Raw genomic sequence first — 16,860 nt, forward strand, 5'->3', positions numbered from 1 at the left:
TCCTCCCCCAATGCAGCTCATCACAAATCCCTAAATTCACTCTAAATTATTGTCAACTGAAGGGGAACAAAATACAGTGGTACCTCTGGTTACGAACGCTTCGGGTTACGAACTCTGCTAACCCGGAAGTAGCTGCTCCTGGTTGTGAACTTTGCTCCAGGATGTGAAGAGAAATTGTGCATAGGAGGTGCGCACACAGTGGGAGACCCCATTAGCAAAAGCACACCTCAGGATAAGAATGGTTTTAGCTTAGGAACAGACCTCCGGAACGAATTCAGTTCATAACCAGAGGTACCACTGTATAGAAAAAATGTACATAAAATTGAAGATAGTCAAGACAAAATGTTGCATGTCACAACTAAAAGAGTGTTTTTTCCCCTCTTTCTTTTAGTACTACAATGACTATGGGGATATAATTAAGGAGACATTGAGTAAAACAAGGCAAATTGATAAAATTCAGTGTGCAAAAACCCTCATTCTCAGCTTGCAGCAGGTAAGAATCTTAGGCATCAAGAATTGTAACTTGTGAAACAGTTCTGAATTAAAGTGGAAGTCCCCCCCCCCCCCCGCCAAAAAAACTGCTACATTTATTGCTGTTGATCACTTCTTTTTACTGCTGTGTTTGATGTAATTGATAGATTTGTTGTCTATAATCATTATTTAATAGTGATATTGGCCTATAGTTTTTTACTATAGTGTTGAAACAAATTCATTTAACAATAAACATTTATTACATGGCAGCTGACACCCATGTATATGCTGCAGACTTCCATTTGAAACACTTGTGTTTAAAATTTTAACCATTCAATTCTTTCTTTAGCTGTTTAACGAGCTTGTTCAAGAGCAAGGTCCTAACTTGGACAGGACATCAGCCCATGTCAGTGGTATTAAGGAGTTGGCCCGAAGGTTTGCTCTTACTTTTGGCCTGGACCAGATCAAGACAAGAGAGGCTGTAGCCACGTTACACAAGTGAGTGGCAAATGATACATTAAAAGCTGTGTGAGAGGTTTTTGGTGTGGAATCATGTCAGTTTGTCAAATAATAAGGGCAATTTGCTGTTCTTTCTATTTATGAATTCAGCATATATGCTTATGAGAAATATGCTGGTGTTGGAGATAAATTTATGTTTGTGTTAGGTTAATATTTTAAAATCCTTGACTGAAGAGCTTAGTCTACCTCATCAAGGATGTGGGATGTATAGCAATTCCATCTCCCTCTCTAGACACTGTCAGATTGGGTGGTAAACTGGAACATTTGACTTCTCGTGCCTAAAGTGACAGAAACTGTCTCAGTGGCTTGGAATGCCTTTTATCAGCTTTGACTAAGAGACCAACTGTGGCATTACATAGACAGATAAATGTCCAAATAACAGCTATTCATGCCCTGGTGTCCCACTTAAATTGCAGCAGTGCATTATATATGGGGATGCCTTTGAAAAGAGTCCAGAAACTTCAGCTGGTCCAAAACCAGGCAAGATTTATTAACAGGAACTGACCGATATGCCTATGTTATGTCCCTCATTTTTCATATGCAGTGGCTGCCAGTATGTTTCCCAGTCCTATTCAAAGTTTAGGCATTAACTTTTAAATCCTAAATGCCTTTGCGACACAGGGTACCTGAAGGATTGCCTCCTCCTATGTATACCAGACCCTAAAGTCATCTTTAGAGGCCCTTTCCCACATTCCCCTGTAGAATGAAGTTTGATGGGGGGGGGGAGACTTAAGGGAGGGCTTTTTCAGGGGTGGTGCCCTGATTGTGGAATGTCCTCTGTAGAGAGGCTCACTTGACACGCTCATTATACTTCTTTTAGTCTCAGGCTTTTAAAATTCTTAAGCTCCTTTCGTGCTTTTTTAAAGTTTGTTGGTGGTGGCTCAATTATTTATGGTGGCTGTTTCCATTTACTTGTTTTGTTTTGTTTTTTTGAAATATGGCTTTTATGTTGAGCTGTTCACTGTACAGAGAGTATTAGTTATTGGGCAGTATATTGTTGCAAATAAATCAGTTATGTCCTTTGAATCTTATTACAGAGATGGCATAGAATTTGCTTTTAAATATCAGAATCAGAAAGGCCAAGAATATCCCCCTCCTAACCTTGCTTTCTTGGAAGTGCTTAGTGAATTTTCTTCTAAACTCCTGCGGCAGGACAAAAAGACAGTGTAAGTACTGTTTTGCTGATTGTATGTTTATTTTGTTGTTGTTTATTCAATTTATATACCACCCTTAATCTGAAGATTCCAGGGCAACATTAAAAACATGATCACAGAAAAATCTTAACGCCCCCACCCCCGCTTTTAAAAGGCCATAGTTTAATGGTTGGATGCCTGGCTAAAGAGGAATGTTATTGATCTGTATACAGGAAGCTAAGAATTATCTGCTGTTTGAAGTTACATGTAATGGCAATTTCTGTAACTGGCTTTGGAATCCACAAGGGTTCAAACTGTTTGGATTCAGGGAACTATGGATTAGCTATTCTTAAAACCATGTTCCCATAGCATTCTGTCTCATACTCTGAAACAATGTAGGCAGGTAATAAACAATAATGTACCTTGATTCTAGAAGAGGAGGCTTATCCTGATCGCTTCTCCTCTTTGTGAGGGTTGGGGGTGCAAGAGTTGAACTGCTTCTACAAGCTAGGTCTTTAGGTTCAAGTCCCTTTAGTTTGTTTTTGTGCTAGCCTGAGGATGCTGAAATTGTATTCTGACTATGCATAATGCTTTAAAAACTGCTGCTTCTCCCTTTATTTTATATTAATTTTTAATAAATTATTTGCACATAGGTTTTGCAGATTTTTAGTCCTTGTATATATGCTTAGTACATTTGTGAACACAGTGTAAATAATATTAAAAGGTAATTTGGCTTCACAAAAACAATACAGTGGTACCTCAGAAGTCAAACAGAATCCGTTCCGGAAGTCCATTCGACTTCCAAAACGTTCGGAAACCAAGGCGCGGCTTCTGATTGGCTGCAGGAAGCTCCTGCAAACCAAAACACTCACTTCTGGGTTTGTGGCATTCGGGAGCCAAAACATTAGACTCACAAGGTGTTCGCGAACCAAGGTACGACTGTATTGGGAATAAATCTACAGTGGTACCTCGGGTTACATATGCTTCAGGTCACATACGCTTCAGGTTACATACTCCGCTAACCCAGAAATAACGCTTCAGGTTAAGAACTTTGCTTCAGGATAAGAACTGAAATAGTGCTCTGGCGGCGCAGCAGCAGCGGGAGGTCCCATTAGCTAAAGTGGTGCTTCAGGTTAAGAACGGACCTCCGGAACTAATTAAGTACATAACCAGAGGTACCACTGTACTTAATTTGTTCCGGAGGTCTGTTCTTAACCTGAAACTGTTCTTAACCTGAAGCACCACTTTAGCTAATGGGACCTGCCACTGTACCGCCAGAGCACGATTTCTGTTCTTATCCTGAAGCAAAGTTCTTAACCTGAAGTGTTATTTCTGGGTTAGCAGAGTATGTAACCTGAAGCGTATGTAACCTGAGGTACCACTGTAATCCTTATATAGCAGCTTTGGTTGGAAGAAGACACTGGGCAGTTGACGAGGATATATTGATTTTTAAATTAATAAATATTATTCTCTTGTATAACCTTGCACAGCCCGAGCCTGCATATAAATATTGCTAGCTGCAACAACCAGAAAATTTCTGCTGCTCTTGTGGATGGAAAAAAATGAAACCAAGTAGCTAAGGGAGTCTATTTCATAGTGTTTGTGTGTGCAGTTTTGTTAATATGTTACATGTGCACATGGGAATCCCTATATGTGTCCACCCCCAAATACATCAGTTTTTAGCTATTGGCAGGAAAACTTTATCCCCCTACAAACAGTCAGGGTAAATTTCCCTTTGAATGTAGATGACCCTGGTATAATGCAGAACATCTGATGGCTAATTAAGGCAAAAGTGATACTGTGATTACAAAAGCTATTTTATTCATTATTTATTTATTTATCCTCTTGCTGTCTTCTCTCCCTGCCACCAGTCACACTTACCTGGAGAAGTTCCTAACAGAACAGATGATGGAGAGGAGGGAAGATGTATGGCTTCCACTGATTTCCTACAGAAATTCATTAGTTACAGGTGGGGAAGATGATAGGATGTCTGTAAATAGCGGAAGCAGTAGCAGCAAAGCCTCTTCAGTGAGAAATAAGAAAGGCCGACCTCCGCTTCACAAGAAAAGAGTTGAGGGTAAGTATGGGTTTGAAGAATGCCTGTTACTTTGTGGACCAGAATTGCACCTGACAAAAAAGTGAAGCTTTCTTTGACTTCATGCTGTTGAAATAGACCTCGGGATATGAGAGTGGCATCTCTTATTGGAGCATCATTTGACAGCAAGGGAGCTAAGGGTTGAAATTTAAACAACCCATTATTTAGGCAGAAAAATAATAATAATTAAAAAAAACTTTCCAGGCCTTTTAACAGAAGTTAGTCAAAGCTTTCCTGGAGATTCTAGTGGCTTTGAATCTTATTAAAAGTCGTATTTTTAAAGCACTTTCATGAAGTTACTTCATATTGTGCATACCGGTAGGTAGCTTCTAGTATACAGATCTTTGTTTATAAGATTTATTACCCACCCTTCACCATAGGGTCTCAGGGCATGTTACAAAATATTCAATTATAAAAACAAGTAATAGAGTTCTAAACAAAAAGAGAATAAAATAGATTAAATCAAAGAGATGGATCCTACAAAACCAAGTAACTGTCAAAAGCCAGGACATAGAGGTATCTTCAACATAAGTCAGAACTCTGTAGGGAGTTTGTGGGAAGTTCCACGATTTAGGAGTTGCCACAGAGAAAGCCCTCTTCTGGGCCACTATTTCACTGCACTTGTGCAGGTAGCAGAACTACTGAGAGAATCCTTCTGCTGATCTTAACACCCAATAAAGTTTGCCAGGATGAAGGTGGTCTTTCAGATATTTGCAGTCTTTTGTCCGATCCTTTTGTACTTGAAAGTTTTATTGATACAGTATAGAGAACAAATTGGCCGGCCTCAAAACTATAAAAGCAAACATTGTGGTATATAAATTTTGTTTTCTCTTAGGTAAGATTCCCAGGATGGGGAAATCATCTGAGATTAGGCTGGGCGAGACTTCTTACAAATTTATCTTGTTCCCAAATATTTCAGCTTGAGATTTTTGAAAAACTGAATAGACCAAATCTTGTAGGGACCTTGTCTTAGTGTAGCGATAGAGGTAATTGAGTAAATGTGTGTACGCATACTTCTACTGAAGGTACATCAGATGGGTTTGTTTCCACATGCAAGAGGAAGAGGAAGTAAGAGCAGTGAGAATGTAGAAAGCTTTGCAGATTTTTTTTGAGTAATCCTAAAAGGTCAATATACTGCTTGTATCAAGAAGTCAGGTAAATTAGTGGATTTGGGGGAATGACACAAAATTCACTTGCCAAGATCACCAGATGCTATATTTATATATTAAACAGATTGGTATGAAATATTCAAAAAAATTATATCCTGCAGAGCAGCTTGCTTAAGGTTTCTCAAACAGTTGGGTAGGAGATTGGGGTTCCTCAATTATTAATATTTTGTTATTTTGCAACATCTGTGCAGCTTTTCAAAACCGGTTTATTATGAAAAGGTTATAAACAAAGAACACAACAAAGTAACATAATTAGAATCTAGCACAGTAAGTTTAAGAAACAAAAAACATAAAAAACATAAACACGCTACCAGTCAAAGAAGATAAGCCCTTTGACTCATGTCTCAAATTAACCAAGAGATTTATGTAGCTGCAGAGGTGGAAGGAACCATGATGCAAACACCATATGAAAAAAAATCCCCTATAATGCTGAAATCCTAATGCCTACAATAAGTCTGTGAAGAAAAATAATTATGCAATACACATTTCTCTTGTAGCGCTTATGTCTTTTTAATGGCACAGAAGTAATACATTAGAGCTCAACCTGAAGAAAAATGCTAGCTTTATTAATCTTCATTTGTTCAGTCAGTGTGACAGAAAACAAAACTTTTATAAACTGTTTAAAATAAATGGTAAATTATCTGCACAAGTTTAAAATGGCAATAGCACTAAACCTTTGTGATGTGTAATAGTTTATTATCTTTTGTCAGATGAGAATATTGAAGGCTCCTGGCTGAATAGAAATGACAGCATCCAAACTCCAGGTGCTCTACAGACTCCACAACTCACATCAACGGTGCTCAGAGAGAACACTCGGCAAATTGGAGAGCAAATTCAGGAACACGAGTCAGAACCTGGATCTGAGCAAGATTTTTTGCACAAGTATGTACCAATTCCAGTGCCAGTGTGGTGTAGTGGTTAAGAACGGTAGATTCATAATCTGGTGAACCGGGTTCGCATCTCCGCTCCTCCACATGCAGCTGCTGGGTGACCTTGGGCTAGTCACCCTTCTTTGAAGTCTCTCAGACTCACTCACCTCACAGAGTGTTTGTTGTGGGGGAGGAAGGGAAAGGAGAATGTTAGTCGCTTTGAGACTCCTTTGGGTAGTGATAAAGCGGGATATCAAATCCAAACTCCTCATCTTCTTCTTCTTCTTCTTCTATTTAAAATGCTGCTAGAATGAAAATTCTACCAGAAAAGCTTAGTTTAAAAGCTCACTTTCATAAAACTAATACAAATGTAGTCTTCCTATGCTTTGCGTTTTTGAAATGAAACAAAGGAATTTGGCAAGGGGGTTTAGTGCAGAGCTTTCCAAGTATTCTTTTAAGTTTTTTGTTTAGAAATATCACCAATTTGTGACTGGCAGCACAACTGCCCCTTCCTTCTAAAAGACACTACAAAAGATTTCCAGGGGAAAAAAAGAACTTGTGATAGACAATGCAATCACATTCCACATGGCAAAAACAACCAGGGTAAAATATTGCATTTTTTGAGGCACAAAATATTGTGCTTTGAGTGCTGCAAGCTGGAAAGGTGGAGCCAGTAAAAAAAAGGGGGGGTATTCTACTTTACTATCATGTTTTTATCACTTCATTACTCCCAGGAGCTATGAGTGGCATACATTGTTTTCTTCCCCGTGCCCTTTTTATCCACACAAAAACCTAGTGAGGTATATTAGTCTAAGACATGCATGGCCAAACTCGGCCCTCCAGCTGTTTTGGAACTACAGTTCCCATCATCCCTGACCACTAGTCCTGTTAGCTAGGGATGATGGGAGTTGTAGCCCCAAAACAGATGGAGGGCCAAGTTTGGCCATGCCTGGTCTAAGAGATGGTAACTGGTTCAAGGTAACATAAAAATATGTCAGGCATCCATCCTGTGACTGAATGACCATATTCTTCAGTCCTCAGATGCAGATATCTTGGCTGGGCCAACAGAAATTAGAAGACTTAAGTCGAAAGGACAGGACGGGAATGAGCTACATGAAAGGACGAAGTGGTGTAAGGCATGCAGTGTAAGTATTCAGGTCCCAGTGCTGAAATAAGTTAGATATAAACTAATAATTCAGTGATCTGTAAACAAAATTTGGTTGTATTAGCCACTTGGCTTCCAGCAACTCTAGAAAGATATACAGTGCACACAAACAAAGCTATGAAGTGGAATAAGGCTTGCCACAGTATGCGTAATAACTCTCATTTGGATTGGTAAACACTGTTGAGCACTACAACTGTACTGTATACTTGTGTAACAGTGATGGTAGTCTCTTCTGCTGATTAAAAGTTGCATTAATGTGACTTGTTGCTGGCCCAAACAGAATTAAAGTACATTAAAAGTATCAAGAGCATACTTAAAGGCTTAACCACAGTGGTACAGTAGGCCAGTTGTGTTGAGCTAGTGCTTTATCTGCATCTCAGTGGTAAAAAGCTTTTCTTTTTTATTATTTAAAAATTGAGATGAGGCATTTGTACTTATGCATCCATTGAGTCTCATAATTTTGCAGACCATGCTTCTATAGATGCAAGGAGATTTCCAAGAAGTTGGGTGGGTGTTCTTTCTTGTGGAAATCAAACAGAGGTCCATATGTTCATGGATAACGAAGTGGTAAATGGAGACTGATTTACAGTGGTGCCCCGCTAGACGAATGCCTCGCTAGATGAAGGCATTCGTCTAGCGGAAGGCTGCCCCGCAAGACGAATTTGTCTATGGGGCTGCCTCGCAAGACGGGGGGGGGGAATATATTTTCGTCTAGCGAAAACCGCAGTTTGCATTGTCGCAGAATGAATTATTTTCGTCTAGCGGGGCACCACTAGTTCCTTGTGGAGAGGAAGAGCAAGAGCAGTAACAGTAACAAGCTTCCCTATCTTATGCTTAAGGGAGGGATGATATCTCTGATGGGGGACATGTGCTCCTTCTGGCGTAGTTTGTCCATCTTTGATCCCCACCCTGCACTCAGCTCTCACCTGTGACTCCTAGAAACTGTCAGGCTGTGTCAGGAACAGCTTTGACTGGCCAGCTAAGCCAGATGACGGTAACCTATGGGTCTCAAATCCTTGGTGAGTTAGGGACTCCTCTGCATGTAAAGATAGGCTCCAGCAGATTGAGCGGACAAGACCAATAGTGGGTCCAGTGGTCAAGAAGGCAGTTTCTGCACATGCTGTAGAGGGGAGTGAGGGGTAGATGGCGCATGTCAAGATGTGAACGTAGCCCATGTACGAGAAAGAAGACTGATCCTAAATCTCTGCCTTGCGGGATATCCTCGGGAGAAGAAAAGGCTAAGGGGTAAGCCCTACAGAAATCCAGAGCGGATTCCCAAAAAGAGTTGGATGATGCCTTATATTCCTCCTTCTGGCAACTCCTATAGCCAAACTAGTGCCAAACATATTTCTCTGCTTTCCTTTGGACCACATCAGTGAGGCAGAGAAGATAGTATTGTCATTGGGGCAGCCAATGAGCTCCTTAACACATGCCTAGGCTTGCGCCCCAGGGAGGTCACTTTATTTCTGCCAACACAGTGGTTTCACTTCAGCCCCAGAGCCACACCCCATTTTCTCTTGATATAGATGGCAACAGTATCTTACGCTTTAGTCAGTATCTACCCAGTAAGACCAACAATTATATGTTTGATCTCATTACCAACGTATTCATATTCCTTTTTTCTCCCAACAAGGCGGGGTCTAATGGAGGATGATGCTGAGCCCATCTTTGAAGATGTAATGATGTCTTCACGAGGCCAGTTAGAGGACATGAATGAAGAATTTGAAGACACCATGGTCATTGATCTGGTCAGTAAATCCTCACTTAGAGGCTTTTTGCAGACATCTGAAGGCGAGCATGTTTTAGGAAGATTTTAATATTTGATGTTTTGGTGTGTTCCTTTATACTTTGTTGAAAGCCTCCCAGAGTGACGGGGGTACAAAATTTGCTGCTGCTGCTAGTCACATAGGAGTAATAGGAAATAAAAATAGTATACATTACTGTACTCTTTTCTCATTTGAGCACTAGGACACCTCCTCTGAGCTGGCTGTCATGGTTTTGAGATGAGATAGTTCAGGGGGCTTGCTTGTCCAGACTTGCCTTGGGGGGTGTGGTTCACAATCTGTTTCTCTCTCTTTCTCTTTGTGCTTTATTGGTATGCTGTGTCTTCTTTCATATTTTATTGCTTGGTCCCCGTCCCCCTCATAGAAGGTTGATTCTCACTTGGCCAAAGGCAAACTGATATTGGGGGGGGGGGGGGAGAGAGATTAATACAAAGCAACTTTCTTTGGTGTGACATTTCCTGCTTTCAAGCATTAGGATAAAGGAACACAATCTCACTTTAGAAGTGCCCAGGTCCCTAAACAGAAACACCTTTCAAGTTAAGATCAATAGTTCCTTCTTTTCCCTCTCCCTGTAGCAACAGCAATATTAGGATACATAAAGTGACATGCAATAATATTAATAGTGTGCAGGATACAGGAACGTGCCCACTGTACCTCAAAACTGGTCTTCCAGTGACACCAATGGGCTCCCCCCCACACACACATCCTGAGCTATCTCTCACTTCCATATTCAGGGATCTGTTGTTGTTGGATAGGTGTTGCTCCTGACTGAAGTGGCAGCAAAAGTTGCCATTTGCACCACTCACTGTTCAGATTGCTCTTAATTCACATTGCCGGTAGTTGCTATTAGTGCTAGGAATAGACAAAAAGTCCTTCCTAACGCTTGCTGTTTTGGCTGCTCCTACTGCCTCTGACAATGACAAAAGATTTCTTTTCCAGCCCCCTTCAAGAAACAGACGAGAACGAGCTGAATTGAGGCCAGATTTCTTTGACTCCGCAGCTATCATTGAAGATGATTCGGTAAGATTTCACATGGTATTGTTTGCCACTTGGAGCCGCAAAGGATTCTCCTGTGCGTAACTTTTGTTCTCAATTATCTTTCCCAGGGATTTGGAATGCCAATGTTCTGAAGTCTGGCGAAGACACTATACAAATGTGGAACTCTGTTCTTTAGAGCTCAAGGCCTATATACTGTGATAGCTTATATGAAAACCACATTTTTGATGTGATTTGGTTTGATTTTTAACCAAATTATTAAGGTCATTTCCTTTTTGTAATGAGAGAGAAGAGGAGCTTCTTTAATGAAACAAGGAATATTGGCCAGTCACCTCAGAAAGGCTGACCTACAAATCATTTGTTTCCCTGTCCTTGACAGTCCTAATACAGGTTTTTTTCCTGGATGGGGAGAAGCTTTTAAATTAAAACAGTTAAAAAATAAACACTGTTCTACACGTTTTCAGAAAACATTGAAAACAAAACTTTTTAACTTTATTTTTCTGCTGTACAACTTCAAAATGTTTTAACATTTGCCTTTTTATGTTTTAGAAGCTAGCCATTTTATTAAATTTATGCCTGTCTGCCATTGACCAGCAGTGATGCTATCAGCAGGCCATCCTGGCTGGAGAAGTGTTGTTAAACGCACTGGATGTGACTAGCAGTATGGTACACTTCTGGATCCTCTCTGACCATTGAGAGTGGAACACTCTTGCAAAAGAGGCTAGAAGTCAGGTGTATGCATCTCTGCCAAAAAGTCAGATTCTGAAAAGAAAAAAACCCCAGATTTTATACTTCTGAGAAGATTTATTTTTTATTTATAATAGGGCATAAAGTAAGAGATGTCCATAAGCCACTTTTCCAACAGACGCTGTGTAACATTCATTTTATATAGCACTAGGGGAACACACAAACAGCACATTTTCTATTGGTACTTGTTCTGTGCATTTTTAGCAACTTATACCAGCAAATAAAATATTCTCAGAAAAACAAACCAGTGGTTCTAAAGTAATCTATTTGCTGTTTCTACTACCTATTTCATGGCCTGTCAGATCTGAGGTACAAAAGCAGCAACTTTCCTGAGGAACGCAAATCACCGGGTGGGGTGGTGGGAGGAGGGAGACAGGAGTCACACTTGCATTTTCAAAGCAATTTTAACTGTACCATAGAGAAGTGTCTAACTTTCCATGCCGTAAATACCCTTTTGTGCTATTTTTGTAAATTAATTTTGCCAGTTAGATTTACTGTATGTGCTGCATAGAAACTTGTGCTTAGATGGTGACGTTCTTAAGCTTACAATGGAATACAGCTACATTCTCAGTGTTAACTGTGCATTATTAAGAGTAATTATTAAATGATTTTCTAAAAAGCAGAACAATCCAAAAAAACAATCAGCTAATTATTTGTTCTAAGATTTTTTCAGTGTCTTCAATGATCTGGACTTTCACTCTGCTTTGATATTATGATTCTTCCTGGTAGCTGCTAATGTAGTTAAAGGACTGATTTTGTTCCTCGGAGGTGAGCACAGCTCCTGTTAATAAGAGCATTTGTAAAAATGAGGCCAAACTAATCTTTTTGGAGTTTAAATGTTAGTGTGCTTTAAAGCAGATCTAAATTGACCCAGTTCTAATATACCTGCTTCAGAGGTGTTTTTTGATAGCAGTTGCAAAATAACTCTAACCTACCTCCCATAAAGGTCCTTTTATTGAATTCAAGGTGCATCCAATGCTTACTTGCCTTTTGGGAGACAAAGACAACATGTAAATCAAATCATTTAGTTGGGATTTCCCCTCCTAAAAATTGTACAGTACTCAAATTATGGTTGCCAAAAACATCTAATAATTCAAGCAAGGCAGTTGTTTAGGAATTGAAAAGTTGCTAAAGTCACTGAATTGGTGCTTCAGGACAAAGTACAGGTTCTCCCAAAACAGTGGACACAAATGGTGCAGTAGCACTTCAGTTTAGTGGGCAGAGTGGCAAAGCTGCTGGTGGTTTAAATCCATCAGAGATAAACCTTGTGCTCCACAGCCCTTCATATGGAAAATTGAATTTTAATTGATCCTTATAGAATTCTGTAAAACAAAAGCCATTTGTTACCTCCAATGGGTTTCCAGTTCAGTTTGCGGTCAATAGGTTTTTAAAAATGTGTCTCCTTGATTGGTTTTGCTAGTAATTCTGTAAATTGTACATTTACAATTTGAGGTTTTTTCCTTTTGTACAATTTAAAACTGATGCTTCACTTTTCCTTTAATAAACTCCTCAAAATCACATGTGCAGTGGAGTCCTTTCCACAAAAGCATTTGAAGATGGGTGCTTTCTGTTTGGTCTGTCTTCCACTAAATATTTTCCTATAGTGAAGCTTGAAAGTGTGCTAATCCTGCTGCTTGCCCAGCATTCTGGGCAGATCAGACATTGAGGGTTTTTCCTTCTGCAGTAAGAGTGAATATGTTTCACCCTTAAGTGAAACATTTCAGCATCTTTAAAACCTTACATTTCCCCAAGCAGTTGCTGTTCCTGACCCATACCTAATGTGTAATTCAAGTAAATAGATTCAGAGCATGTGGAGTTGAGATTGGGGCTGATACTGTGACCTGTAATGTGTGTAGAAAACTTTGCAGAATCCAGTTGATGGTACAGGATTTAGAAGTCTCCTGCTTTCATTGAAAGAACCACCTCCTCATGATTGTGCAATAGGTATGTACAAAAGCCCTCCAGAATTCAGTAGACATTCCTCATTTCTCCTGTCAATACACTTATTGCTCAAGCCTCTCCCTGCCACCACTTTGGTGGTTATTTATACAAAGGAATAACAAGTTCAAAATAAGCATTTAATAAGTCAACTTGGAAGATATGTGGTTATGCTGCACATTGAAATGGGAGTTCCTGTAAGTGAGACCTTACTTGACAGCAAAAGAAAAAGTACAGAATTCAGACAATCTTTTTTGCTGAAATCGGACAGAAACTTGAGTTGGGTTTCCACAGTCTGTCTCGTTGTCTGAGTTGATGAAGTGAAGTACTTTGTTGTTTTCTCTACACCTGGCAAACACCTGAGAATGGGACAACTTACCATCACACGATAGATTGTAGATTGGCTTTGACAAATATTATATGGCTTCTGGTTCCATGATGTAAGATTGGTGGAGTGTAAGTTAATATTTATTTATTTATTATTTTTTTAAAAAGATCTCTCCAGATATGTGGTCTCCTATATTTCTTATTGGCAGAACACCTGTAGCTCCTCTGTATCTTCTCTTGGGTGGGCAGAGGTAGAAGATAAGTGCCTGGATTTTAGCATTTTTGGCTACTTATTTCTACCAGTAGAGTCCAGAAGCCATGCAACACATTTGTACAGCAACTTGATGTCAACCACAGTTGATTCAATAGGTCTACATAAAGTACTGTTATCTATTTGGACTCTTTAAATTCACCCTCTGACAAAGGAAACTTCCCTGCCCAAAGGGTGCAGCAGGTTTACACTGAGCAAGGAGAAAAATTATTCAACTTCTAGAAGTAGTAATCAACTTTTCTATTGTGGCCCTATCCAATCTATTCATTGGCAACAATAATTGTTCTCTTAAACACAGATTATAGAACACATTTCGGAATTCTGTACAATTGTGATAACCCATATGAAAAAACAGCAAGTGTCTGTTGTAAAGAACATCTGCTATTTTTATAGGGTTGTTGAACCCTGGACTGAATATTGATACTTGAGTGATAATATTGGAACAGCAATGCAGTGGAATGTTTGTGGTTTAGTGTCCCACTTTTAGTCATAACTTTCTTTTCTTGGTTCCCTAATAAGTACAAATGTCCTTAGGTTTAAATATTACTTTTAATTTTCATGCCTGCAGCTTTAGTAGTAGCATACATGTTAGGTGCTCTACCGCTGCAAAATGTCTCTGCCCTAAAAGGCTGCCAACCATAGACAGGAAAATGTGGATGAGATTAAAGGAGTTAGTCACAAAGATGCTCTAGTCTTAACAGAGCTCATGTGCTTTTGCCTGGCATTACTAATACATCAGGTGTAAGGTGCCTGTTTGTTGTCTTGGAGATGTCATTTGGAACAACTTGTGACAGTATTCTCTGGCTGCATCAGCCAGCTTTATCTTGCCTTTTTGATATTGTCCTGTCCATCACTAGCTGCTACTCTTATTAGTTCAATTAATCTTGAATGGTGCAAGTATGCTGGCAGGTGGTCTTGTCCAAATTAATTATCCCAATGTGTTCATTAAAATGCTCGTAAATGGTAATCCTTTCTGTTATCGGAACAAGATGAGGAATGCATCCACCTTCTGCATACCAAACAGGAATATTAATATTGCTGACTTGTTAACCTTGTTTCTTTCTGACCTCAAATACATTGTTATGAGTCCATGCTGTTCTTGTTTCTAGCATATCCACTGTCCCTAACCATGTCAATTACATAGTCTCTTTTAACCCTGTTTTGTCTATGGTTAATAACCATTACTTACCAACACACTTGTAAATGTGTTTCAACTGCTGTCTTAACTCGCCCTCTCAATTACAAGAGCTCTGCAGAGATGAGGTGGACTTAAAGGTGGGACTTGTAAATACTTAGGGCTACATGAATACCCGTTTGTATAGTTCTTCTCTAAATTGTTTGTATTGGAAATTTATTGTAGTTTTACTAACAATTACAGAAGAATCTTGGAACAGATTACTCCAATATAATAAACTGTGACCAATTTTTTTTCAAATTACCTTTTCATGGTCTTTGTATTGTGTGTGCTAAATATCTACTTCATCTGAACCAATTCATGTAACACAGGGGGCCTTCTAGTCTGTCCATTATGGGTTAGAACTATTGCTATTACTACTTTTCTGTCAAAGACTTTGAATATTTTTTAGCCCAGTTTTCTGACTATCTTTTCCCCTCACACAAATCCCAGTTCGGTCCTGGATATGGATTCTGAAGATCCATTACTGGCTAAAACTAATTTTCTTCCTGCTAAGTCTGGCACCCCTGATTTTAATAGTCAAACATGTCAAACAAAATGGAAATCCTCACTGCAAAAGAAACTGAGAAGTCTAGGCTTCACAATGCAGGCTCTGATATGAGAAAGCCACACCCACAATTAAGCAACGAATATGGGATGTTCAGCTGCAATGCCACATTAATGAAATGACAAAGTATCTAGAAATTAAAGATAATGGGAGGGGGTTTATTCCAACAAGGTATTTATCCAAAACAGAAATACCCAAATTTAGAAGAGCTCTTGCCCTTGCCAGATTTAATATCTTTCTATCAGCATTACTGCAGGGCAGATATGAAGGCAAACCATATTCACAGCGAACATGCCTATGGGGTTTGAAGGAAGTTGAAACTGCTACTCATGCCCTGCTACACTGTCATTACTACAAGGCTATACACACTATATTTATCACGCCAATCATGCAGTAAACCCCAAGCAGAACTGATGATTATTACTTAAAATACTTTAATAGAGGACGGGGAACCAGAGATTACTTAAAAGTGGCTAAATTCTGTGCTACTGCTATAAAATTAAGGAGACAAGCTTTGAATGAATCTAACGGCCAATGTTTTAAATTAGTGATTAAGGTTTTAATTTACATACTTTAGCTGTTTTATATCTGAATTATTTATTGTGTATTAGCTCATAGACCTTAAATTTTAATCTATGTTTGTATGCTCTCTGCTGTTGTATATGTTGCACTCTGGTCAGTGACTGAAATAAATTGATTCATTCGTATTTTCCCCTGAACTACAGTCCATCCCATTAAGGAGTGTTCCTTGACCCTCAGGAGAGGAAAGTAATACTTTCTCCATCTGGCTTCCATGGGTCTCTCCCTGCATCTAACCCAATGAATGATTTTCTATGTTACTGCTGCTTATTAAAAGAAACCAATTTATTTATTTATTTTTTAAAAATGAAGCTGGTGTATTGGAGCACTTCAGTGGCGCAAAGCAATCTGAACTACTCCAGAAGCTTTGGGTCCAGTCAAAGGATGCAAAAACAGACTTAAGAATTGCTACAATTCACCACAACCACAAAAAAAATGTCAGGAAAGGGGGAAGAAAAAGTGGGTATAGAGTTGGTATTGGCCCAGGAGGATGAATGTGGCACTGCCCCCACCAACCTCAGCCTGCCCTAATCAGTCAAGAGTTTGGCACTTGCATCAGGGAAGAAGATGGGCTCTGCCTTCACCTACTCTTGGCCTCCTGCCTTACTTATGGTTTACTGGTCCCAAAAGACACCAGCCACTACTTACAACCAGCTTACAACCAGGGAAAACTTTACCAGAATTCTCCTTTTTGTCCTGGGGATAAATGTGAAGTTGTCAGTTGGCGTTAACTGAGCAGAAAACAGAACAAAAAGTTTTTAAAAGCCTCGCTATTTTTTGTTCATCACAACTCCCCAACAACTGTTTTATTTAGCTTGGTGCACCTCTACAGCTATGCTATGCACCATTTTCTTCATACAAATCACACACATGTGACATCCCTCCCCACCTAAAATTCTGCTGGATACTTTCTATTAGAAGGGGCATCTATGTCAGCAAACTTCAGTTCTGACAAAAAGTAAAAATGTTATATACCTAAGTTGTTCGTTTCCCCAAGTATATGAAGCATTTGACTGGTAAAAGCAACCTGCTTCCTGAAGTGGGATCATAACAGA

At 39.4% G+C, this 16,860-nt stretch overlaps 1 protein-coding gene across 2 annotated transcripts in view; it reads left to right on the forward strand.

Moving 5' to 3' along the window:
• Positions 1-12,468, forward strand: part of STAG1 (stromal antigen 1) — a 112,080-nt gene extending 99,612 nt beyond the window's left edge. For both annotated transcript variants that reach the window (XM_033150065.1, XM_033150066.1), the window contains 9 exons: positions 392-493; positions 821-969; positions 2,028-2,156; positions 3,995-4,200; positions 6,098-6,269; positions 7,291-7,401; positions 9,055-9,169; positions 10,145-10,225; positions 10,312-12,468. In XM_033150065.1, coding sequence (XP_033005956.1) covers positions 392-493; positions 821-969; positions 2,028-2,156; positions 3,995-4,200; positions 6,098-6,269; positions 7,291-7,401; positions 9,055-9,169; positions 10,145-10,225; positions 10,312-10,335 — 1,089 coding nt within the window. In that variant the 3' untranslated portion in view covers positions 10,336-12,468. The remainder of the gene's footprint in view (positions 1-391; positions 494-820; positions 970-2,027; positions 2,157-3,994; positions 4,201-6,097; positions 6,270-7,290; positions 7,402-9,054; positions 9,170-10,144; positions 10,226-10,311) is intronic.
• The last annotated feature ends 4,392 nt before the right edge of the window (positions 12,469-16,860 follow it).

This window comes from Lacerta agilis, chromosome 5 (assembly GCF_009819535.1).
Source record: "Lacerta agilis isolate rLacAgi1 chromosome 5, rLacAgi1.pri, whole genome shotgun sequence".
Taxonomy (NCBI): domain Eukaryota; kingdom Metazoa; phylum Chordata; class Lepidosauria; order Squamata; family Lacertidae; genus Lacerta; species Lacerta agilis.